Genomic DNA, 26,323 nt, shown 5'->3' with positions numbered 1-26,323 from the left:
ATAACAATATATGCCACGCTTAAGAATTAAGTGTGGAGCAGAATTAAAAGAATAGCAACTGAATCCCATGACAGAAACGTTCAAAATAGACACAATGAAACTGATAAAAAGGGAATAGTGGAATTCCCAACAAGTAACCACTTAACAGTTGAAGGAATATATAAATTAGACACTCCAAAACCTATAACACGATATAATTAATAAAATCAAACAATATTAAACAACAGGGAATATCACAGCTGGAAGAGCTCATCCCTAGAACCAGGCTGGAATAGTGATGGGTTTCAAACATTTTTACTACCCGTTCTGTGGCAATACCTTGGTGGGAGTGGCAGGAAAAGATACAGCAAAATCTCCATTCCTTCCCCACTCCAAGGGAAGGATACTGCAAAATCACCATTCCCTCCCCACTCACTCCAGGCGAAGGATACTACAAAATCTCCATTCCCTCCCCACTCAATCCAGGGGAAGGATACTGCAAAATCTCCATTCCCTCCCCACTCCAGGAGAAGGATACTGTACAATCTCCATTCCCTCCCCACTCCAGGGGAAGGATACTGTACAATCTCCATTCCCTCCCAACTCCAGGGGAAGGATACTGCAAAATCTCCATTCCCTCCCCACTCCAGGGGAATGATACTGTAAAATCTCCATTCCTTCCCAACTCCAGGGGAAGGATACTGCAAAATCTCCATTCCCTCCCCATTCACTCCAGGGGAGGGATACTGCAAAATTTCCATTCCCTCCACATCATCTGAGACTCGGGAGGCAGAGAATAGATGGGGGTGGGCCCAGTGAAAGGTGGTATTTACCAGTTCTCTGAACTCCTCAAAGTATCCACTACTGGTTCTCCAGAACTTGTCAGAACCTGCCGAATTCCACCTCTGGTTGATTCCTAAAGCATGTTTGCTTTTTTATTGTAATGTATGCTTTTTTTCCCCTTGTAGTTTTTGCATGTTGTCCATCCATTTTATATGCAATCCTTAAGTTAAGATTTCAAAGTTTGTAACGCAGCTCAGAGGTCAGACTATAATGCAATATCCCAGTGACTCAGGACACACAAAAACAACACAATATATGCTTCTCTAGTGCCTTTATTACAGGGAGTACTACCTGTAGTCTCATCTCACCCTTATTGCCTAAATATTTAGGGCAATTCTTCACCTCCATGTTGCTTTCAGGTAGTGACCCTGCTACAACATACAATGTTGCTAGGTATTAAAAAGTCTCAGATGTTGGATGATCTGGGCTATAAAATAACACAAGTTAACGTGGTGAGAGGGTTCTTGGTAGTTCTTAGATTAGGCTGCTGTTTACTGATTAAAGCACCACAGTGGCGCAGTGGTTAGAATGTAGTACTGCAGGCTACTACTCATCACCGGCTGCCAGCAGTTTGGCAATTCGGTTCTCACTGGCTCAAGGTTGACTCAGGCTTCCATCCTTCCGAGGTGGGTAAAATGAGGACCCAGATTGTTGTGGGCAATAGGCTGACTCTGTAAACCATTTAGAGAGGGCTGTAAAAGCACTGTGAAGCAGTATATAAGTCTATAAGTCCATTGCTTTTGCTATTACTGGTTAACACCAACAATAACAGGTTAAGGGGCTTGAATATAGAGCAAGCCATACTCACTTGTAGCACTGATGTACTAACAGGTTGGATAATGGAACATTTGCCAGAAAACAACCAAGCTCAGATAGTACCAAGGATAGTACCCAGGGGTGGTTTTCACTTATCGTCCCTACTGGTTCACAAATGTGCACATGTGTACACTTTACATGCTACAAAACTGTCCCTTAATAGGACGACATAAAGCCAGGGTGGGTGGGTGGTGGACCCAACTGCGATTTCTCCTACCGGTTCGGGTGAACCAGTCCAAAACGGCTGAATACCACCTCTGACAGTACCACAAAAAAAATCAGATCAAGTGACTGGCCTGGGAGGTCTAATATAGCTGCATGCAATGCATTTGGGGGGAACAGAGACGTGTGCACAATAGCACAATAGCCAGGTTTGTTGCGCTCCAAACAGCCTTTAGTTATTGGAATAAAATATTGTGTCCTCACTCTGGACATGCCCCCCCAAAGGTCAAACATAACCCTGATGCGGACCTCAATGAAATTGAGTTTGACATCCTGCCATAGATATTTCCATCCATTACTTCTTGCACTGCCTTCAGAATAACTTGACTCCCTTTTCGTGATAGCCTCTTGAATATTGGAAGGCTGCTCTCATGTCACCCCTAGTCCTTTTGTTCATTAGACATACCCAGTTCCTGCGACCGTTCATCATATGTTTTAGTTTCCACTGCCCTCATCAGTTTTGTTGCTCATCTCTGCACGCTTTCTAGAGCAATGGTTTACCTTTTTGCCATCATGTGCCAAAAGCATGGGGGGCATAGGGGAGTCCTGTGTGGGCGTGCCCACACCCATAATTCTTAGCATGTGACCCCCCATGAATGCATGCACAACTCTCCTCCCGTGCATGTGCATGCGACCCCCGCCCTCTCCCCCACTTTAGCGCAGCCTCCTCCTCAGACCCGCTAGAGGCTTCCGGAGGGAGAAAAACAGCCCTACGGGCAAACTGGAAGTTCAGGAACAGACTTCTGGGTTGCCTATAGGGCCCTTTTTCTCCCTCCGGAGTCTTCAGGGAAGCCTCCTGAAGGCGAAAAACGGACAAAAATGAAAGCTGAAGTCAGCTGGCCAGCACTCGCATGCACGCTGGACCTGACAGGCCAATGCCTTGCGTGCCCTAACAAATAGATCCGTGTGGCACGCGTGCCATAGGTGCGCCATCACGGTTCTAGAGTCTCAACATCTTTTTGTATTATGTGACCAAACCTGGACACAGTATTCCAAGTATGGTCTTACCAAAGCAGTATAAAGCGGTATTAACACTTCAGTATTCCATGTCTGGCCTCAGTCACAGAATTGTTCTGAATCCCTCCCCTTCCTGTTTATAACTTTCACTTTCCATAAAGATATATTTTCGTGTGTTAACATGTATGTAAATCTTCAGACACTTCAAAGATTAACTGACTCCACTCTTGCAAATAAGATGATGTTATTTTGAGTGAGTGGAAGGGAAATGCCAGTCTGGATTTCTCTCAGGAATGAACTTGAAGCCAGGATCTGTTTTCAAGGAATGTTTTATTCTGGTTCCCAAATAGGAATATGTGATGACAATTATTTGATAGAAGGGCAGAAAGCAAAATTGTATGGTTTTTCTTTTCCCAATTCCTTTTCTGTTTCTCTGTTCATTTTTTGCTTGCGTTGCATATATTTTTCTACATTAAACTTTTTTTTACTTTAAGAAAAAAATGTGTCTGACAATTATGGTGGTATTATATGTGCATTGTGCATATCTCTTACAACCGCATGAAATGTTTCCTTGGAAAGTTTATCATTTTCTTTTAGTGTATATGGACAGTCACTTCCTCCTTTCTAAGACAGAAAAGCTGTTCCCAGACTCTTCCTGATATACTGTATAGATATTGAATGAATCCCAGCATTCCAGTCAGCAATGGCAGGGCCAGAAGGTGATGGATGTTGTAGTCCTATCACATCTGTGGGACAGTCTCAGGTTTTCTATTCTATTCTATTCTCCTATTCATTTCATTTCTAGTTCTCTGTTTCTATTCCTATTTCTATTCATTGCTATTCTAATCCTATTGTATTCTAATTCCTTTTCTATTCTAATTCCTATTCTATTCTATTCTATTCTATTCTATTCTTTTCTACTCTACTCTACTCTACTATCCTATTCATTTCATTTGTAGTTCTCTATTTCTATTCCTATTTCTATTCATTCCTATTCTAATTCCTATTCTATTCTAATTCCTATTCTGTTCTATTCTCCTATTCTATTCTATTCATTTCTAGTTCTCTATTCCTATTCCTATTTCTATTCATTCCTATTCAAATTCCTATTGTATTCTATTCCCAATTCCTAATCTAATTCCTATTCTATCCTTATCCCATTCTATATTCAATAGCTTTGAATTCCTAATTTCCCCCTGTAGATGCAGATAAGCAGATGCAACTTTCCCTTTCCGTCTCGGTGCTTGCTTTGAGCTTTCGGCTTTTCCCTCTGGGTGACGCGAGCGATCCTGCCTTCACCCGGGCTGTGGATTTTGGGATCGCTCGGTCCCGCTCCCTCCCCGCCCGGCCTTCAGCGAAGGGGTTAAACGCAGAGAGTTTTTTTTTCCTTTGCGCCTAGAGAGGAGGCAGGAAAGGGGCAAAGGGCGGCTGGGATCCCAGTTTCCTGCCCCTTCCGCCTCTTCTCCCACCCACCCCCGTCTCCAGCCGTCTGCTACGGTAGGATTGAGGAGATCCCCTCGCGGGGAGGGGCGCCAGGTGAGCAAAGAGGCTGGCAAGAGGGCAGCTGGACCCCGAGCGAGGGAGGGAGGGGCTCAGGTGGAGGAGGAGTGGGGTTTTTGTCAGCTGCAGTCTCTCCCCATCGGAGTCTCCGGTTTTTGCTCGCAAGTTTTTCTGCTCCGTGCACGGTGCTGACCCGCTGCTTGGTTGCTGCTTCTACGATCGGCTCCACCGACCCCCTTAAAATCCTCCCTCCAAGCCTGCAGAGATTCTCAGCCATCCAGGGCATGGTTGTCCCAAAGGTGTTTTCTTCAGGAGGCCACTGGACTTTCTTGGTTTTTTTTTTCCTTATTGAAGAAGTTTCTTTTCTCATTCAAGAAGCTTCTTTAGCTCTGACAGGATGATGGGGAATGGAAGGATTTATATTCCTTGCAGACAGACAGCTGGTCGTTTGCATCCTTTTAGAGGGTCCTTGAAGCCCTTGGAGGTTTATCTCTGTCCTCAGGATCACCTGAGTTGTGCTCCTGGTTCTGCAATTTTTTCCCCTCTGGAAATCCATTTGGTGTGGAAGTAGGCATTTTAGATGTTGATTGTGCTGGTTTTTGAGTAGTTGGCTGTCCTTTGCTTGTGCTGCCCAGCCCTTTACCTTCTAAGTACTTGATAGGCTGATGGTAAATCAGCACTCCTGTTGACTGACAAAGGACCCGTTTCTCAAAGGCTTCAATCACTTCCCTGGCTGTTTTTGTGCCTACTCACCCAACAATCTTAGTAGTGACAAAACTGAATCTCTGCCCTTGATCATTGCAGGGTGAAGCTACCAATCAGTTCGTGTCTCCTCGTCTGACTACCCGCTTGTGTTCTTACAATTTGGTGTTCAGCTTCCTCCCTGTCTGTCCTACATACTCACAGGGGCAATCCATGCAGGGGATCTGGTAGATTACATTAGAAGTATCTCCCACCTCCAAGCGATCTTTACAATGTATAATTTGTCCTCGTACGGTAGCCTCTGGGCAAACAGTGGGCATCTCGGAAGCTGCTTTCTACAGCATTCTCAAATGTTGATGTATGGCAGAGCGTGCCATGCGGTTGGCCTTGTGCCTTGTTCTCTTTCTAGAGTCCATGCAGTAGCTAGAACTGAGGAAAAATCAGAGACCAAGGCTGGGAGCAGGCTGGGAGCCAGTAGGGCTATGTGGTTTACTCCACAGTGGAGAAGCAGAGAAAAAGAGTTAGGCTGAAACATATTCAGCTTCTACATATACCATATTTTTTGGAGTATAAGACACACCTTTTTCCCTCAGAAAAGAGGCTGAAAATCTGAGTGCATCTTGTACACTGAATACAGCATTTTTGCCTCCCAAAACCCCACCCCCTTCATCAAAATGGCCGTGCACAGGGACGTGCGGGCAGGGGAGGCAGGGGAGGCAGAGCCTCACCTCTCTTCATGAAATAATAGTATATAATATTATATACTATATATATATAATATTATAATATTATATACATCCGTCCGGCCGCGCCCGGGAGCTGCAGAGGGCGCAGGCAGAAATGTTGTCGGCGGTGCCTTCGTCATCCGGCAGCGCCGACAACATTTCTGCCTCCGCCCTCCGCAGCTCCCGGGCGCGGCCGGATGGATGTAGCCACAGCGACGCCGAGGCGGTCTAGGCGGACGAAAGAGCGAGCGAGGCAGCCTGATCCTCGGTCGCTCGCCCACCGGACTGCCTCGGCGCCATTCTGGCTACCTCCATTCAGGCGCGCCCGGGAGCTGCGGAGGGCGGAGGCAGAAATGTCGGCGCTCCCGGATGATGAAAGCACGAAAGTGGCTGGGGAACGACGAGAACCTTCCTGTCTCTGCTGGATTTCGCGCGCTCCTTGAGGAGGACTGTGGAGCGCAAGCCGGCGGAGCACGCTCAGGAAGGCAGGGAATGGGATCACGTGTGCTGGAGGCTGAGGCAGCCTGAGCCTCCAGCACACGTGGTCCCATTCCCCGCCTTCCTGATGACGTCACCAGCCTCACCAGCCATGAACCTCACCGCACGTCACTTGCTAAGTGCTCTTGGGGGCTGGGGAGGGCAGAAATGAGCAAAAAACAGGGCATTTTTTTCGCTCAATTTTGCCCCCACTTACCTCCAGGAGCACTCTATAAGCCTCCTAAAGGCTATGCATGCCCTTTTTTGACAAAAACAGGCCCATTTTTGTGAAAAAAGGTAGTTTTTTGCTCATATTGGAGGGGGGCACTCCCCAGGAACACTCTGCAAGCCTCCTAAAGGCTATCCATGCCCTTTTTTTGAAAAAAAACCAGGCGGGTTTTTGGGAGGTTTGCAAAGTACAAAAACGTTTTTTTTTAACTTGCCTCTTCAAAATCTTGGTGCGTCTTGTACACCAAAAAATGCAGCACCTTTCCCCCCCCCTCCAATTTTTATTCTTCTAGTGCTGCAAATTTAAAACTCTAGCCTGCAATTTCAGCTTGTTGGGAAATTTAAAAAGTCTTCATCTTAAGGTCCACTCCTTGTGATTTTTCTGTACATCTTGTTTTCTTGGAAACTGAGGCATTCCATGAACAAAACTGATGCTTTAAATTTTGCAGACACATAGGGAATGCATAGGCTTTGGGAGGCTTGTAAAGTGGTGCTGGTGGTGGTGGGGGAATGGGTAAAAAACGCCTCCAAAACCCTCTGCGTGTCCATTTTTGTGAAAAACGGGATGTGCGGGGATGGAGTATCGGAGCCCAAAAACTGTATAACAAGCACCCCGATTTTCACAGTCTTTTGGTGGGGGAAGGTGCGTCTTATACTCCGAAAAATACAGTATTCTTGCTGTTTTCACATCTTGTGCAGCCTTTTATATACAATAATTAAACTCACCACTTTATGTGAATCTTTTAGATGAAGAGGATGTCCAGAAGACCATCCTGAGCAAGTGAGAATCAGAAGCACCATTAAAAAGGAAAACAAATTCGGCCAGCAATCAAAGTTTTTTCCTCACTTCCTCCAGAAAACCACAAAATTCTTCTCCCCAAGACAGGGGAGAGACAACCGAGAGAATAACAGAAAGAGAATTTTCAGCTGGAAATAATTGAGTCTGTGAAACTCACTGAAACACTCCATGAAAAGGTCAAGGTCAGGGTCATTTCCAAATCCCAAATTATCTGGAAATCCAGAATAGAAGATGTCACTTGGATAGGCCCATAGGACAGACAGTCACATGCAAGCCTCATCATATGAAGGAAGAAAGAGTAACTGGAATAAAAGCACCATCGAAGAAGGGATCACAAATATTTCGGACCTTGAGAATCAAAAAATGTAAGTGATGGAAACACCCCTGCAAAAATTTCAGATCATAGCCGATTATGCATAAGAGGATCCAAACTGGAGGAAAGTCTGCCCAGTGCCATCACTGTGGCAAAAGCTTCAGAAATCAGGCCACCCTAAGGATACACCAGAGGACCCACACAGGGGGGAAACCATATGAGTGCCCGGATTGTGGGAAACGTTTCAGTGACAATTCCAATCTGATGATACATCAGATGACCCACACAGGAGAGAAACCATATGAGTGTCCGGATTGTGGGAAAAGATTCAGTCACAATTCCAATCTGGTGATACATCAGAGGATTCACACTGGGGAGAAACCGTATGAGTGTCTGGATTGTGGGAAAAGATTCAGTCAGAATTCCGATCTGGTGATACATCAGAGGACACACACAGGAGAGAAACCATATGAGTGTACAGACTGTGGCAAAAGTTTCAGTCGCAGTTCCAACCTGGTGATACACAAGAGGACTCACACTGGGGAGAAACCATACAAGTGTCCAGATTGTGGGAAAAGTTTCAGTCAGAATTCCCATCTCGTGAGCCACCATAGGATTCACACTGGGAAGAAACCACATGAGTGCTCAGATTGTGGGAAAAGTTTCAGTCGAAATTCCGATCTGGTGATACATCAAAGGACACACACAGGAGAGAAACCATATGAGTGTACAGACTGTGGCAAAGGTTTCAGTCGCAGTTCCAACCTGGTGATACACAAGAGGACTCACACAGGGGAGAAACCATACAAGTGTCCAGATTGTGGGAAAAGTTTCAGTCGGAATTCCGATCTGGTGAGACACCATAGGATTCACACTGAGGAGAAACCATATGAGTGCCCGGATTGTGGAAAAAGTTTCAGTCACAATTCCTATCTGGTGGTTCATCAGAGGACACACACAGGAGAGAAACCATATGACTGTCCAGATTGTGGGAAAAGATTCAGTCAATATTCCCATCTGGTGAGCCATTATAAGATTCACACTGGGGAGAAACCGTATGAGTGCCCGGATTGTGGGAAAAGTTTCAGTCACAATTCCGATCTGGTGGTACATCAGAGGACACACACAGGAGAGAAACCATATGAGTGCCTGGATTGTGGGAAAAGATTCAGTCAGAATTCTCACCTGTTGATACACCAGAGGAGTCACACAAAGGAAAAACCATACAAGTGTCTGGAATGTGGGAAAAACTTTACTCGGAATTCTGAGCTGGTTATACACCAAAGGAGTCACACAGGGGAGAAACCGTATGAATGTCTGGACTGTGGGAAAAGTTTCAGTCAGAATTATGCCCTGGTGATACACCAGAGGACTCACACAGGGGAGAAACCATATGAGTGTAAGGACTGTGGGAAAAGATTCAGTCAGAATTCCCATCTGGTGAGCCACCAGAGGATTCACACTGGAGAGAAACCATATGAGTGCCCGGATTGTGGGAAAGGTTTTAGTACTAGGTTTAAACTTATCAATCATGTAAGTTTACACATTGGGGAGAAACCTTTCAAATGTCCAGAGTGTGGAAGGTGTTTCACACAAAATTCCTCCCTTACTGCACACAAGAAAATCCATGTGACACAGAAGGTGATGACTGTAGGGAAGGCTTGAATTTCATTTCTGACCTGCCTATAAATATATGGTTGAGAAGTTAACTCTTTAATTTCTGGCCTTGTTCAGTTAGTCAAATGTGCTTCAGTATTAGAGATGAGGGAGAAAAGAAAATTTAATAAAGGCTAATTTCCCATAGCTCACTATCAGCAGAAATTACTGGATATTCACGGGAAGAGGAATAGCGCAACTGCAAAAAAGACTTTTAGGATGTTTTTTTGCATACTGATCATCGTACATCATAGAAAAGCCCAGAGAGAATTTCAGCCTTCTACCTATATGTCCTTCTCATTTTGAGCCCAAGAATTCCTCAGCCAGCAGGTCTTTTTTTAAAAATGTGGGAGTCATAATGTTTCTCTGAGGCTCCAAAAATACAATACAATACAATATAATAGTAGAGTTGGAAGGGACCTTGGAGGTCTAGTCCAACCTCCTGCCTAGGCAGGAAACCCTATATCGTTTCAGACAGATGGCTATCCAACATCTTCTTAAAGACTTCCAGTGTTGGGGCATTCACAACTTCTGGAGGCAAGTCGTTCCACTGATTAATTGTTCTAACTGTCAGGAAATTTCTCCTCCGTTCTAAGTTGCTTCTCTCCTTGATTAGTTTCCACCCATTGCTTCTTGTTCTGCCCTCAGGTGCCTTGGGGGTAGAATCTGCTACTAATACTAAAAAATACATTACAGAATAATGTTGGAAGGGATCTTGGAGATCTTGTAGTCCAACCCCCTGCTCAAGCAGAAGACTCTGTACCATCGATCCTCAAACTACGGCCTGCAGGCTGGATGTACCCCACCAATGCAAATTGACCAAATCCGGCCAATGGAGTGATGAGATTCAGTCCCGCCCCTCGTTGGCCTTATCTTCCAGCTAGCATCCACTCAAGCTGTACTTCTAGTTAGTTAGGTCGATGTGAGTAGGGGAGGGGCTGCTGCTGGCTTGAAAAGCAGCTGCCAGCTTGTAGTAGTTTAAAAGTCTTTAAAAATGCTTTAAAAATAGCTTTTAATGATGTTTTTCATAGCCATATGATCCAGGGAAATGCTGTTGTAATATCTAGAGAAAAAGGGGTTGTGGCTTTTGAGCACAGGATCTTCAAATCTATTAGCAACTCCTGCTGTGATCTTTTTTGTATGGAGGTGCCTCTTGTTACCTTTTGAAGGCGGGAGGGATGATAGCAATGCCAAGATGCTGAGTTTACCAAAGAATTCAAGGTTTGTTCATTTCAGTAACCCATTTCAAGTTATAATACAATGCCCCCTTCACTCTCGACCCCCAGAAACAAAAGAGCACGTGCTTCTCCAGTGAGCCTTGGTAAGGCCACACTTGGGAAGTTTTGGTTGCTATGATGTAAAAAATATGTTGAGACTCTAGAAAGAGTGCAGAGAAGAGCATCAAAGATGATTAGGGGGCTGGAGGCTAAAACATGAAGAACGGTTGCTGGAATTGAGTATGTCTAGCAGTTCAATGAAAAGACGGACTAGGTGACATGACAGCAGTGTTTCAATATCTCAGGGGCTGCCACAAAGAAGAGGGAGTCAAGCTGTTCTCCAAAGCACCTGAAGGCAGGAAAAGAAGGAATGGATGGAAACTAATCAAGGAGAGAAGCAACCTAGAACTAAGGAGAAATTTCACGACAGAGCAATTAATCAGCTGACCTCCAAAAGTTGTGAATGCTCCAACATGATACGCTATGCTGGCTGGGGAATTCTGGGAGTTGAAGTCCACCCATTTTTGGACTATTTTTCTTTTCTGTACTTTTTAACTGTATGCTGATCTTTCACTGTAATAAATATTGATTTGACTTTGTCAGGTTATCTATTACTTTTTTTATTCCAATAGATCGCATCGTGTATGAACCAGTGGTGAAATCTAAACCTTTTTCCTACCGGTTCTGTGGTTGTGGCTTGGTAGTGGAGGGAGTCATGTGACTGGGTGGGCATGGCTATAGTCATGTGACTTGGGGGGTGTCAAAAGACAGAAATTCACTTTAACAATTTCCTGCTGGTGCCGGGGGTTGGACTAGATGACCTCCAGGTGCCTTCCAGCCCTGGATTGCTGTGCTCTTTCAAGGTATCTTCTGAAGCTGCATCTAGTGCCCGATTTATGGTCCTTCCTCCTCCTTTTTCCTTCTCTCCCTCTTTCTTTTTTTCGCAGAAGCCCCCCCACTCCGTTTTGGTCCTAGCAGTCCTCAGAGAAGCCGCCTGGGAGCAAAAACAAACCACAAATGCTAAAAAAATATTTTTTTAAAGTTCCTACAATCAGGCAGCACAGCTGATCGTCGGAACTTTTTAAATTTTGTTAAGCATGTTTTTAAACTACCGGTTCGGGTGAACTGGCCAAACATACCCCTGGAATGAACCCTTTACAAAGGAAACCCAACAACTACCAGTAGAACCAGGGTAAGGATTAGGAAGCATGTTTGGCCTGGACCTTAAGCTCCAAGTGGCTTCAAATTTAAATATGTGCAAAGTTCTTATACTTTAAAATAATCAAGTTATATTTAATTCTCTTTTCCTTCTGTAGGAAGCTGGCACCCTCCCCACTCCTAGAAAACTGAAATATTCTAGGAAATATTAAAAGGGCAGAATATCTCTCCTAAAAAGGGAGGCAGATATTCAACCCCCACCCTCCTCAATAGCCCACAGCAGTGATAAAGAAATAGCTAGGTCTATTCATAAGCAAATGCCCTCACCCAAGATCCAACAAAGGTAGGATTAGCCCTCTACCCATCTACCAACAGAACTCACCACACGGCCCCTGGGGAGATTGCATCACCCAGCAAGATTCAACCAAGTTTGGGACTCCGGACAGCCTACAGAGCTGCCCCTGCATCAGTGGTGGGTTCCTACCGGTTTGGACCGACTCGGCTGAACCGGTAGTAGTTTGGTGGCCTGGGTCGCTGCCGGTTCCAGGCCCGTCATGCCCCAAGCCGGTTGTCCTGGTGGCGCAGTAGGTGGCGCCATCTTGTTTCTTCTGCGCATGCGCAGAACAATTTTGATTGCATTTATGGTCCAATGTGCATGCACGCAGGTTGTGTGTCTGGCGTTCACAAGCGAGCAAAGCACATGTACCGAATCGGCAGTAATGCTGGCAGCAAACCACCCCTGCCCTGCATAGCCCCATGGGAGCCTGACAACCAATCAGAACACAAGCTGAAATTCAAAGCCCAAGAGAGGGTATAAATCTTTCTCTCCCTCCCTCTCTCTCACCCATGTGCCTTTTTTTTTGCCCAAGATCTCCAAGGCATGGGATCCCGTTCATTAATAAACCTTCTTTCCAAGCAACTTCCATGAATCCGGTGTCTTTTCCTCCACTTAGAACGGAACCCAGAAGGATATTTCTTTCCACATTTCCTTATTCCCTTCTCTTTTTCAGTGTCATTTTCTTCTTAGCACCTCTGCTGTCAAGTCACATTTTATTATGCTTAGGAGCTGAAAATGCGTGAAATGCTTTAAAAGCATCTGGATCTTCGAGAGCCTCGTTACATAATGCAAACGTTTAGTGGCTACAACATTCGGATATCTTTGGGGAACAAAATGGGTCATTAGCACAGAGGGAAGGAATGGAAGATGTTGGAAGAATTCATGATTGACTGGTTACTGCAAAAGTTCATTGCAAAAGGTGTGTTTCTTTTGATTATCATTCTGTGAAGACTCCATTTTTTTTTCCTTTTGGGGATTGTCTTATACATACAATCAAAATACCAGAAGGCAAGAAAGAGGGGCAATGGGAATGAGGGCAAGGAGGGGAATAACAATATATGCCATGCTTAAGAATTAAGTGGAGCAGAATTAAAAGACTAGCAACTGAATCCCATGACATAAACGTTCAAAATAGACACAGTGAAACTGATAAAAAGGGAATAGTGGAATTCCCAACAAGTAACCCCTTAACAGTTGAAGGAATATATAAATTAGACACTCCAAAACCTACAACACGATATAATTAATAAAATCAAACAATATTAAGCAACAGGGAATCTCACAGCTGGAAGAGCTCGTCCCTAGAACCAGGCTGGAATAGTGGTGGATTTCAAACATTTTTACTGCCAGTTCTGTGGCAATGCCTTGGTGGGAGTGGCAGGGAAAGATACTGCAAAATCTCCATGACCTCCCTACTCCAGGAGAAGGATACTGCAAAATCACCATTCCCTCCACATTCCAGGGGAAGGATACTGCAAAATCTCCATTCCCTCCACATTCCAGGGGAAGGATACTGCAAAATCTCCATTCCCTCCGCACTCCAGGGGAAGGATACTGTACAATCTCCATACTATCCCCACTCACTCCAGGGAAAGGATACTGTACAATCTCCATTCCCTTCCCTTTCCAGGGAAAGAATAATTGAAAATCTACATTCCCTCTCCACTCGCTCCAGGCAAAGGATACTGCAAAATCACCATTCCCTCCCCACTCCAGGGGAAAGATACTGTAAAATCTCCATTCCCTCCCCACTCATTCCAGGGGAAGGATACTGCAAAATCTCCATTCTTTCCCTACTCACTCCAGGGGAAGGATAGTGTAAAATCTCCATTCCCTCCTCTCTCCAGGGGAAGGATACTGCAACATCTCCAGGGGAAGGATACTGCAACATCTTCCCTCGTCTCTCCAGGGAAGGATACTGTAAAATCTCCATTCCCTTCCCTTTCCAGGGGAAGGATACTGCAACATCTCCATTCCCTCCCCACTCTGTGGGAAGGATACTGCAACATCTCCATTCGTTCCCCACTCACTCCAGTGGAAGGATACTGTTATATCTCCATCCCCCCTCCCACTCCAGGGGAAGGCTACTGCTATATCTCCATCCCCCCCCCCACTCCAGGGGAAGGAGTGGGGTGGGAATGGAGATTTTGCAGTATCTGTTGGTGACATAGAAATGAGAAATCAGACAGGAATCAGGTTGATGGGAAGGCACCCCAATGGAAGGCACCCTGAATACTTCACAAGGATACTGCAAAAAATGAAAGCTGAAGTGAGCTTGCCAGCGCTTACATGAGGGCTAGAGCTGACAGGCCAACGCCTTGTGTGCCCTAACAAATAGCTCCGTGTGGCACACGTGCCTTAGGTGCGCCATTACGGTTCTAGAGTCTCAACATCTTTTTGTATTATGTGACCAAACCTGGACACAGTATTCCAGGCATGATCTTACCAAAGCAGTATAAAGCCGTACTAACAATTCAATATTCCATGTCTGGCCTCAGTCACAGAATTGTTCTGAATCCCTCTGCTTCCTGTTTATTTATTTATTTATTTATTATTCATGCTTCTAGACCGCCCCCTCTCCCAAAAGGAACTCGGGGCGGTGTACAGTCCATGCAAAATATATCAAAATACAATAAAAATTGAATATGTACAGTTGGAATGGAGGAGGTTAAAAATGGAATTAAAAGAACTGTACAAAGCAATATATATAAATATAGGATTTTGAACCCCTAAAACACACACAATAAGTTAAAAACAATACCCCTAAAATAACCAGTTAATACATTTGCCAGGAGGGACAGTTGTAATTATGCCAGGCCTGCTAATCGGAACAGGTGAGTCTTCAATTTTTGCCGGAAGGAGCGGAGGTCAGTAGTGGTTCTAATGTCGGGGGGGAGGTCATTCCAGAGGGTTGGGCCCATCACAGAGAAGGCCCTACTCCTTGGTGTCGCCCGTTGGCATTGCCTAGTGGATGGCACCAGGAGAAGTCCCTCTCTGTGTGAGCGAATTGGCCGCAGGGATGTATGTGGGAGGATGCGATCCCGCAAGTAACTAGGTCCCGTGCCATGGAGCGCTTTAAAGATGGTAATCAGCACCTTGAAACGCACCCGAAAAACCACAGGTAGCCAGTGCAGCTCGCGCAGGAGAGGTGTTACGTGGGAGTACCTCGTACTCCCCATCACAGCCCGCGCGGCTGCGTTCTGAACTAACTGCAGTCTCCGGGCGCGTCCCAAGGGCAGCCCCATGTAGAGAGCGTTGCAGTAATCCAGGCGGGACGTCACCAACGCGTGAGTGACCGTGCGTAGGGCATCCCGGTCCAGTAGGGGGCGCAATTGGCGCACCAGGCGAACCTGGTGGAACGCCCCCCTCGCCACGGCTGCCACATGGTCATCCATTGACAGCCGGGCATCAAGGAGGACGCCCAAATTGCGCGCCCGTTCCACAGGGGGCAATTGTTCGCCCCCTATGGCCAGCGATGGAATCAGCTGGCTGAACCGAGGTGCCGGTAGCCACAGCCACTCAGTCTTGGAGGGGTTGAGTTTAAGTCTGTTGTCCCCCATCCAGACCCCGACGGCTTCCAAACACCGGGACATCACTTCGACAGCCTCGTTGGGGTGGTTTGGGGTTGAAATATACAGCTGGGTATCATCAGCGTAGAAGTGACACTCAACCCCAAAACCACGGATGATCTCACCCAGCGGCTTCACATATGTGTTGAACAGGAGAGGCGAGAGGACCGACCCCTGTGGCACTCCACAAGTGAGTGGCCTCGGGGTCGACCTCTGTCCCCCTGTCAACACACATTGCTTCCGGTCGGAGAGGTAGGAGCCGAACCACCGCAGAACGGTACCTCCGACTCCTATCCCCTCCAACCGGCGCAATGGGATACCATGGTCGATGGTATCAAAAGCCGCCGAGAGGTCTAATAGGACCAGGATAGAGGAACAACCTCTATCTCTGGCCCTCCAGAGATCATCGACCAACGCGACCAAGGCTGTCTCTGTGCTGTGCCCGGGTCGGAAGCCGGACTGGCGTGAGTCTAGATACTCGGATTCGTCAAGGTGTTGTGGAAACTGCTGCGCCACCACATTCTCGACAACCTTCGCTAAAAACGGAAGGTTGGAGACTGGACGATAGTTAGCTAGCTCCATTGGGTCGAGTGCAGGCCTCTTAAGTAAGGGTCTCACCACCGCCTCCTTCAAGGCGGCTGGTAAGGATCCCTCACCCAATGAGGCATTCACCAGGCCCATAACTTTCAGATTCCATAAAGATATCTTTTAGTGTGTTAACATGTATGTAAATCTTCAGACACTTCAAAGACTAACTGACTCTACACTTGCAAATAAGATGATGTTAATTTGAGTAAGTGGAAGGGAAATGCCGGTCTGGATTTCTCTCAGGAATGAACTTCAAGCCAGGATCTGTTTTCAAGGAATGTTTTATTCTGGTTCCCAAATAGGAATGTGTGATGACAATTATTTGATAGAAGGGCAGAAAGCAAAATTGTATGGTTTTTCTTTTCCCAATTCCTTTTCTGTTTCTCTGTTCATTTTTGCTTGTGTTGCATACATTTTACTACATTAAACTTTTTTTACTTTAAAAAAAATGTGACAATTATGGTGGCTGTTAGATATTTGCATAAACTGCTGTAGTCTCCACTCAGGTCCGCCACTAGGGCGGGAACAAGGGGTTGTTCTGATTGGACGAGGGGTCTGCCAGATCCCTATAAAAGGGGAGCTGCCTGACCCCATTTAAGCTGGATCACTACTACCTCACTAATAAAGAGCTGATATGTCACTATCGTCTGGAGTCTGTTCTCTCGTTGCCCGAATCTAATACTGGCGACGAAGGTGGGATCGAGAGGCAGATAGGACGAAGATCTTCTAACAAAATCCACGGATCGATCCAGCCCAGATTTCGGCGGAAATTCCGGCAGCCATCTCAGCGCGGCAAATTCAAACGCAGGACAAGATGGCGATGCACGCTCCACCAACCCCGTACAACCCAGTAGCCGAGCATTGGGAATCTTACATGCTGAGATTCGAATGCTTCCTCGAGGCAAACGATCTCACGGGAGTACTGGACTCCCGGAAAAAGAACATGTTCCTGAGCTACTGTGGTCGAGAGGTTTTCGAGACGGCCAGGGATCTTTCGGAGCCAACTCCCATCCAGGCAGTCACATGGACGGCTTTGCAACAAACGCTGCAGACACACTACGCATCCAAGCCTTCCCGCCACGTTCGCCGCCACGAGTTCTACATGCGGAATCAGAAGGTGGACGAAACGATCAACCAATACGTTGCAGCACTTCGCAAAGCGGCAACGTATTGCGAATTCAGAAATCTGGACGAGCACATCCTGGATCGGCTCATATGCGGAGTGCGGGACATTTCATTGCAGAAACGTTTATTGGCACGATCCAATTTAACATTGCAGATCGCACTCGATGAGGCAAGAGCTTCAGAATCAGCGGACAGATCTATGGAAACACTACAACGCGGGTACGGCACACCCCAATCCGGAACCAGACAAACCCGGGTGCATCACGAGGCCACCGATCAAGAAACCGAGGACAGCGAGTGCGAAGACAGCCATCACATGCACAGCAGCCACACAAAACCGGCGCGAAAATTTGAATCCCGTTTGCCGCCCTGCGCAAGCTGCGGAGGGAATCATCCCCGGTCTATCTGCCGATTTAGAGACGTTGTTTGCTCACGTTGCGACAAAATCGGGCACATTGCAAAGGTGTGCCGGAGCGAAGTCCCTGCTACAACATGGCAGCCGCCATCGAATCGCCGACAGAAGCCCAACCCAGGGGCTTGGCGAAAAAACAAAGGGCGCCCAGAGAGAGAGCCAAGGGAGTCAGCCGTGAGAGTGTATTCCCAGGGAGCCGAGAGAGAGTATCCCCAGAGAGAACCACTAAGAACCTATCTCACAACGATAGGACAGGTCCGCACAAAGCGACCTAAAAAGCTGAAAATCACTGTCCTCCTAGAGGACTCCCCTTGCGAGCTTGAAGTCGACACGGGATCATCACTGACGATCATCTCGTGGTCAGCGATGAAAAAGGTGATTCCGAGCCTAAAGAAGCGCCAACTACGAACACCAGACATCCTGCTTTGAGACTACCAGGGGAACAGGGTCCCCATCGTGGGTCAAGGCATGTTTCGAGTCCAGTTCAAAAACATCACAGCCCAGCTGCCCGTGACCGTTGCCAGCGCGCCATTACAAAGCCTCTTGGGACTGGATTGGTTCGAAGCTTTGGGGCTAGAAGTTACCGGGATAAACGCCGTGGGTAACAGCAGCGCTGAAGGAATTTTTAAGGAGTTCGAGGATGTGTTCAGCCCCGGCCTTGGTAAGTATGTGGACAAACCTATTTCATTTAATTTGGATCCAAATGTGGCGCCTATCAGGCTCAAACCTAGAAGAGTGCCTTTTGCGCTCCGTCCCAAAATTGATAAGGAAATTGATAAGCTGGTAGAGCAAGGAATGCTTGAACCAGTGGATCACGCTCGCTGGGAAACCCCAATCGTAAACCCCGTTAAGCCAGACGGGTCAGTCCGTATCTGCGCGGACTATAAATGCACAATTAATGTTGCCCTACAACAAAGCGCATATCCTGTGCCCATAGTACAACACCTATTGCACTCGTTGGGGCCAGGAAATTTTTTTGCAAAACTAGACATGGCACAAGCATATCAGCAGCTGCCAGTGGATAGTGCCACGGCGGAGGCCCGAACTATAGTGACGTACAGGGGTGCTTTCAAATGCAACCGATTACAATTCGGCGTAAGCATCGGTCCGGGATTGTTCCAAAGCGTCATGGAACGGCTTTTGCAGGGCATACCAGGAGTCGTCCCTTACTTCGACGACATCTTGGTATCGGCTGCAAACGAGGAGCAATTATTAAAGCGTGTAAGGACTGTTTTGGCCAGAATTCAAGAAAAGGGTCTCCGCCTAAAAAAAGAAAAATGCCAAATTAACATGCCCAGCGTAGAATTCCTGGGTTACAGGATCGATGGACTGGGAATACAGCCGACATCGAAAAAAATTAAGGCGATCCAGGACGCCCCCACACCACGAAATCAGACCGAGTTGCAGGCCTTCCTCGGACTTCTTAACTTCTACAGCGTCTTTCTCAGACAGAAAGCCACCGTGGCTGAGCCGTTGCACCGACTTCTAGCAAAGAACGCGAAATGGACCTGGGGACGTTCCGAGGCTACCGCTTTCGCCGCCGTCAAGCGCCTGCTGACGACCGACTCTCTGCTGATCCAGTACAGCCAAACCCTACCACTGGTATTGACCTGCGATGCCTCACCTTTCGGCATCGGCGCAGTCCTCAGCCACAGAATGCCAAACAGGAACGAAGCCCCCATCGCTTTCTACTCAAGGACATTGTCTTTGGCGGAACGCAACTACAGCCAACTGGACAGGGAAGAGGTAGCCGCTGTGGCTGGAGTCAAGCGTTTTCACGAATACCTCTACGGCCGTGATTTCGAACTTATAACAGACCACAAACCATTGCTGGGTCTACTGGTGGGAAACCGTCCCACACCGGTCTCCCTCTCCCCGCGCATGACCAGGTGGACTGTTTTCCTGGCTGTGTATTTCTACAAACTGGTACACCGACCGGGTTCTACATTGGGGCATGCAGACGCGCTCAGCCGCTGCCCACTACCAGAACTGTTGGCCGATCCCACTCCAGAAATACCGGTCCTTTTGATTGACTGTTTGGACACAGGGCCAGTATCTTCCATGGACGTTGCTAGGTTTTCTGCTAAGGACAACGTGATCAGACAAGTGCAAACTTGGGTATGGAGGGGGTGGCCAAAAGGGATTGTGGGACCCGAATTCAAACTGTTTTGGTCCAAGCGTGATGAACTGTCAGTTTTGAAAGGTTGTTTATTGTGGGGAGATCGAGTTGTTGTACCGCACAAACTGCGGAGAAATGTATTAGAAGTGTTGCATGTTGGGCATCCAGGGATCGTAAGGATGAAAGCATTGGCTAGGAGCTACGTTTGGTGGCCTAACATGGATAAGGAGATAGAGGAATGGGTAGCCATTTGCAATCCCCAGCCAGTACAATGGAACAAAGAGGACACTCCGATCATACACCCGCTCCTGCAAAACCGTAACTACGCAGGTCCACCCGTACAAGGCAGAAACCTGCATACTTACAGGACTTTGTCACTAACCGGAACACTCCATCTAAGAGGGGAGGGGTGTTAGATATTTGCATAAACTGCTGTAGTCTCCACTCAGGTCCGCCACTAGGGCGGGAACAAGGGGTTGTTCTGATTGGACGGGGGGTCTGCCAGATCCCTATAAAAGGGGAGCTGCCCGACCCCATTTAAGCTGGATCACTACTACCTCACTAATAAAGAGCTGATATGTCACTATCATCTGGAGTCTGTTCTCTCGTTGCCCGAATCTAACAGTGGCATTATGTGTGCAAGTGCATATCTCTTACAACCGCATGAAATGTTTCTTTGGAAAGTTTATCATTTTCTTTTAGTGTATATGGACAGTCACTTCCTCCTTTCTAAGACAGAAAAGCTGCTCCTAGACTCTTCCTGAGATACTGTATAGATATTGAGTGAATCCCAGCATTCCAGTCAGCAATGGCAGGACCAAAAGGTGATGGATGTTGTAGTCCTATCACATCTGTGGGACAGTCTCAGGTTTTCTATTCTATTCTATTCATTTCATTTCTAGTTCTCCTTTTCTATTCCTATTCCTATTCCTATTCATTCCTATTCTAATTCCTATTCTATTCTAATTCCTACTCTATTCTATTCTTTTCTAATCTACTCTACTCTACTCTATTCTCCTATTAATTTCATTTGTAGTTCTCTGTTTCTATTCCTATTTCTATTCATTCCTATTCTAATTCCTATTCTATTCTAATTCTTATTCTATTCTAATTCCTATTCTATTCTGCTATTCTATTCATTCCATTTCTAGTTCTCTATTTCTATTCCTATTTCTATTCATTCCTATTCTAATTCCTATTGTATTGTATTCCCAATTCCTAATCTAATTCCAATTCTATCCTTATCCGATTCTATATTCAATAGCTTTGCTTTGAATTCGTAATTTCCCCCTGTAGATGCAGATAAGCAGATGCAACTTTTCCTTTCCGTCTCGGTGCTTTTTTTGAGCCTTGGGCTTTTCCCTCTGGGTGACGCGAGCGTTCCTGCCTTCACCCGGGCTGTGGATTTTGGGATCGCTCGGTCCCGCCCCCTCCCCGTCCGGCCTTCAGCGAAGGGGTTAAACGCAGAGAGTTTTATCCCCCCCCCCCCTATGCGCCTAGAGAGGAGGCAGGAAAGGGGCAAAGTGGGCTGGGATTCCAGTTTCCTGCCCCTTCCGCCTCTTCTCCCACCCACCCACGTCTCCCGCCGTTTGCTACGCCAGGACTGCGGAGATCCCCTCGCGGGGAGGGGCGCCAGGTGAGCAAAGACGCTGGCAAGAGGGCAGCTGGACTCCGAGCGAGGGAGGGAGGGGCTCAGGTGGTGGAGGAGGTTTTTTTTTGTCAGCTGCGCCCTCTCCCCATGGAAGTCCTTGGTTTTTGCTCGCAAGGTTTTCTGCTCCGTGCACGGTGCTGCCCCGCTGCTTGGTTGCTGCTTCTTCGATCGGCTCCACCGATCCCCTTAAAATCCTCCCTCCAAGCCTGCAGAGATTCTCAGCCATCCAGGGCATGGTTGTCCCAAAGGTGTTTTTTTCAGGAGGCCTCTGGACTTTCTTGGGGTTTTTTTTCCTTATTGAAGACGTTTCCTTTCTCATTCAAGAAGCTTCTTTAGCCCTGACAGGATGATAGGGAATGGAAGGATTTATATTCCTTGCAGACAGACAGCTGGTCGTTTGCATCCTTTTAGAGGGTCCTTGAAGCCCTTGGAGGTTTATCTCTGTCCTCAGGATCACCTGAGTTGTGCTCCTGGTTCTGCAATTTTTTCCCCTCTGGAAATCCATTTGGTGTGGAAGTAGGCATTTTAGATGTTGATTGTGCTGGTTTTTGAGTAGTTGGCTGTCCTTTGCTTGTGCTGCACAGCCCTTTACCTTCTAAGTACTTGATAGGCTGATGGTAAATCAGCACTCCTGTTGACTGACAAAGGCCCGGTTTCTCAAAGGCTTCAATCACTTCCCTGGCTGTTTCTGTGCCTGCTCACCCAACAACCTTAGTAGTGACAAAAGTGAATCTCTGCCCTTGATCATTGCAGGGTGAAGCTACCAATCAATTTGGGTCTCCTTGTCTGACCACTCACTTGTGTTCTTACAATTTGGTGTTCACTTCCTCCCTGTCTGTCCTACATAGTCACAGGGGCAATCCATGGAGGGGATCTGGTAGATTACATTAGAAGTATCTCCCCCTCCAAGCGATCTTTACAACGTATATACCGTATCAGAGGCATTTCATGAACAAAACTGCTGCTTTAAATTTTGCAGACACCTAGGGAATGCATAGGCTTTGGGAGGCTTGTAGAGTGCTGCTGGGTGGGGGCAAAAATGGGCAAACAATGCCTCCAAAATCCTCTGCACATCCATTTTTGTGAAAAACGGGATGTGCGGGAAGAGGGTATCAGAGGCCAAAAAGTGTATAAGATGCACTCAGATTTTCACACTCTTTTGGTGGGGGAAGGTGCGTCTTATACTCTGAAAAATACAGTATTCTTGCTGTTTTCACATCTTGTGCAGCCTTTTATATACAATAATTAAACTCACCACTTTCTGTGAATCTTTTAGATGAAGAGGATGTCCAGGAGACCATCCTGAGCAAGTGAGAATCAGAAGCACCATTAAAAAAGAAAACAAATCCGGCCAGCAATCAAAGTTTTTTCCCCACTTCCTCCGGAAAACCACAAAATTCTTCTCCTCCCCAAGACAGGGGAGAGACAAAAGAGAGAATAACAGAAAGAGAATTTTCAGCTGGAAATAATTGAGTCTGTGAAACTCACTGAAACACTCCATGAAAAGGTCAAGGTCAGGATCATTTCCAAATCCCAAATAATCTGGAAATCCGGAATGGAAGAGGTCACTTGGATAGGCCCATATGGCAGACAGTCACATGCAAGCCTCATTATATGAAGGAAGAAAGAATAGCTTGAATAAAAGCACCATCGAAGAAGGGATCACAAATATTTCGGACCTTGACAATCCAAAAATATAAGTGATGGAAACACCCCTGCAAAAATTTCAGATCATAGCCGATTATGCATAAGAGGATTCAAACTGGAGAAAAGTCTGCCCAGTGCCATCACTGTGGCAAAAGCTTCAGAAAGCAGGCCACCCTAAGGATACACCAGCGGACCCACACAGGGGAGAAACCATATGAGTGTCTGGATTGTGGGAAAAGTTACAGTAGCAATTCCTATCTGGTGATACATCAGAGGACCCACACAGGAGAGAAACCATATGAGTGTTTGGATTGTGGGAAAAGATTCAGTCAGAATTCCCATCTGGTGAGCCACCATAGGACTCACACTGGGCAGAAACCGTATGAGTGCCCGGATTGTGGGAAAAGTTACAGTAGCAATTCCTATCTGGTAATACATCAGAGGACACACACAGGGGAGAAACCGTATGAGTGCCCGGATTGTGGGAAAAGTTACAGTAGCAATTCCTATCTGGTGATACACCAGAGGACACACACACGGGAGAAACCGTATGAGTGCCCGGATTGTGGGAAAAGTTACAGTCAAAATTCCTATCTGGTGATACATCAGAGGACACACACAGGGGAGAAACCGTATGAGTGCCCGGATTGTAGCAAAAGATTCAGTCACAATTCCGATCTGGTGGTACATCAGAGGACACACACAGGAGAGAAACCATATGAGTGTACGGACTGTGGCAAAAGTTTCAGTCACAGTTCCAACCTGGTAATACACAAGAGGACTCACACTGGGGAGAAACCATATGAGTGTCCAGATTGTGGGAAAAGATTCAGTCAGAATTCCAATCTGGTGAGCCACCGAAGGATTCACACCGGAGAGAAACCGTATGAGTGCCCAGTTTGTGGGGAAAGTTTCATTCGCAATTCTGAACTGGTGATACATCAGAGTACACACACAGGGGAGAAACCATATGAGTGTCTGGATTGTGGGAAAAGTTACAGTCACAATTACCATCTGGTGAACCACCGTAGGATTCACACGGGGGAGAAACCATATGAGTGCCCGGATTGTGGGAAGAGATTCAGTCGCAATTCCGTTCTGGTGATACATCAGAGGATCCACACAGGGGAGAAACCATATAAGTGTCTGGATTGTGGGAAAAGATTCAGTCACAATTCCCATCTGGTGAGCCACCATAGGATTCACACTGGGCAGAAACCATATGAGTGCCCGGATTGTGGGAAAAGTTTCAGTCATTGTTCTGGCCTGAGGATACACCAGCGGAGTCACACAGGAGAGAAACCATATGAGTGTCTGAATTGTGGGAAAAGATTTAGTCAGAATTCTGATCTGGTGAGCCACCACAGGACACACACAGGGGAGAAACCATATGAGTGCCCGGATTGTGGGAAAAGTTTCAGTCACAATTCCGATCTGGTGGTACATCAGAGGACCCACACAGGAGAGAAACCATATGAGTGTACAGACTGTGGCAAAGGTTTCAGTCGCAGTTCCAGCTTGGTGAAACACAAGAGGACTCACACTGCAGAGAAACCATACAAGTGTGCAGATTGTGGGAAAAATTTCAGTCAGAAATCCAATCTGGTAAGCCACCATAGGACTCACACTGGAGAGAAACCGTATGAGTGCCCGGATTGTGGGAAAAGTTTCAGTCATTATTCCGGCCTGAGGATACACCAGCGGAGTCACACAGGGGAGAAAACATATGAGTGCCCGGATTGTGGGAAAAGTTTCAGTCACAATTCCGATCTGGTGATACATCAGAGGACCCACACAGGAGAGAAACCATACGAGTGTACAGACTGTGGCAAAGGTTTCAGTCGCAGTTCACGCCTGGTGATACACAAGAGGACTCACACTGCGGAGAAACCATACAAGTGTCCAGACTGTGGGAAACGTTTCAGTGAGAATTCCAAGCTGGTATTACACCAGAGGACTAACGCAGGGGAAAAACCATATGAGTGCCTGGATTGTGGGAAAAAGTTCAGTCAGAATTTGAAGGAATAGAGGTAAGGCTACGTAAAGACATGGCCACACCTTAACGAGGAGAAACAGTTAATCATGTTATTTCTCATCTTTTTTCAGCCATTATTGCCTTGGGTAAATCCTTTTTCTTAAAAGACTGATAATGGCCTGGCCTATTTTTCATTGGCCTTTTTGCAATTTTGTACAAATTGACACATTGTTTTAATTTTGGGGCTTCTTTACAATTCCACAGGTCAAGCCATTGTGGAATGTGCTAATTGGTCCTTTAAGGACTGTCTTTTCAAACAAATAAAAAAGGAGGGATCTCGGGTACCTAACAATTTGGTGTACCCCAATTACGAGGAACGAGGATATGCTGTGCTTGCTTCTACAGGTCTTTGTGGATTCTAGCATGTTCGTCTAGCTAAGAATATCGTGGTACCAGTCCCCGTATCCAGTTCCGGAAATGACCAAAGTGACTTTACAGAGAGCACAGTGGCCAATACAATCTTGTCGGACTAGCTGTCCAGTGATGTGAAAACCCTGACCACAAGCACAAGCAGTGCTGCAACAACAACACGTGGAACAAATCCCTGAAAACTTATGCGCTGCCATTTTTACCAATTCCTTAGTCATCATTTGTTTAAGTTTACTTGTTAATTGCTTCCCTTTAGCGATAGCTGCTATCATCTCACCCAAAAACTCACTTGAACAATGACTGAAGTAAAAATCTATGGGTGCAGCTAGCTAATATCACACACCCGATGTCTCTTGCTTATCTGAATTGTACATGGAACATTTACTTTCTACATGCTTGGTTCCTGTTTGAATCCTGCCTGCAGTAATTCAACACTTCACTGGTTTGATAAAAACTTTTAACTATAAGACTATATCTATTAGGGATTGATTGCCTATGATCTGTCCCCTGATGCAATTGCTTTGTGTACACTGATAGTAGTAGTTCCTGAGAATACAACGTGTGCAAAAGAAGTTAATTGCACATCTTCAAGTAAAAAGCCTCACTGTCTCCATATTAGTTCACCTGCTTTAAATTGTACAGCTTTGAGAAGATTTCCTTTCACTTTGCTTATGTTTGGCTCCTGCAAGGATGGTTTTTTACATGTGGTCAAGAAACTTTTAATTACGTTCCTGCTAACATTAGTGAAGCACAATGTTGCTTTCGCTAGTTAATTCCTGTGTTGCTTTCCAAGCAGCAACTTCAGACATCACTTGTGACTCTGAGACAGCTTTACTTAATAAAGTGGAATATGTAGCATTGGCTGTATCTATAGTGGGT

The 26,323-nt window shown here is 46.3% G+C and overlaps 2 protein-coding genes across 8 annotated transcripts in view; both read left to right on the top strand.

The window, feature by feature from the left end:
* LOC309383165 (uncharacterized protein) overlaps positions 1–26,323 on the top strand; it is a 37,201-nt gene that overhangs the window by 7,096 nt on the left and 3,782 nt on the right. For 2 of the 6 annotated variants that reach the window (XM_081935375.1, XM_081935376.1), the window contains exon 2: positions 7,197–11,033. In XM_081935375.1, the coding sequence (XP_081791501.1) occupies positions 7,661–9,226 (1,566 nt within the window). In that variant the 5' untranslated portion in view covers positions 7,197–7,660 and the 3' untranslated portion in view covers positions 9,227–11,033. Of the gene's footprint in view, positions 1–4,279; positions 4,354–7,196; positions 11,034–26,323 lie in introns of those variants that run through there. The other 4 variants (XR_014173778.1, XR_014173779.1, XR_014173780.1 and 1 more) reach the window with 4 other exon arrangements.
* On the top strand, positions 12,803–26,302 carry LOC309383158 (uncharacterized protein). Of its 2 annotated transcripts, none has more exons than XM_081935364.1 (2): positions 12,803–12,848; positions 22,670–26,302. In XM_081935364.1, the coding sequence occupies exon 2, from the start codon at positions 23,137–23,139 to the stop codon at positions 25,066–25,068; it is 1,932 nt and encodes a 643-aa protein (XP_081791490.1). In that variant the 5' UTR covers positions 12,803–12,848; positions 22,670–23,136; the 3' UTR covers positions 25,069–26,302. The 2 variants fall into 2 exon arrangements, with proteins under 2 accessions (XP_081791490.1, XP_081791489.1); XM_081935363.1 differs by lacking the exon at positions 12,803–12,848 and adding an exon at positions 21,279–21,378.

Source organism: Natrix helvetica (assembly GCF_964273705.1).
Source record: "Natrix helvetica genome assembly, chromosome: 1".
NCBI lineage: Eukaryota > Metazoa > Chordata > Lepidosauria > Squamata > Natricidae > Natrix > Natrix helvetica.
The sequence above is the reverse complement of the archived record's forward strand: the minus strand, read 5'-3'. Positions and strand labels throughout refer to the sequence as shown.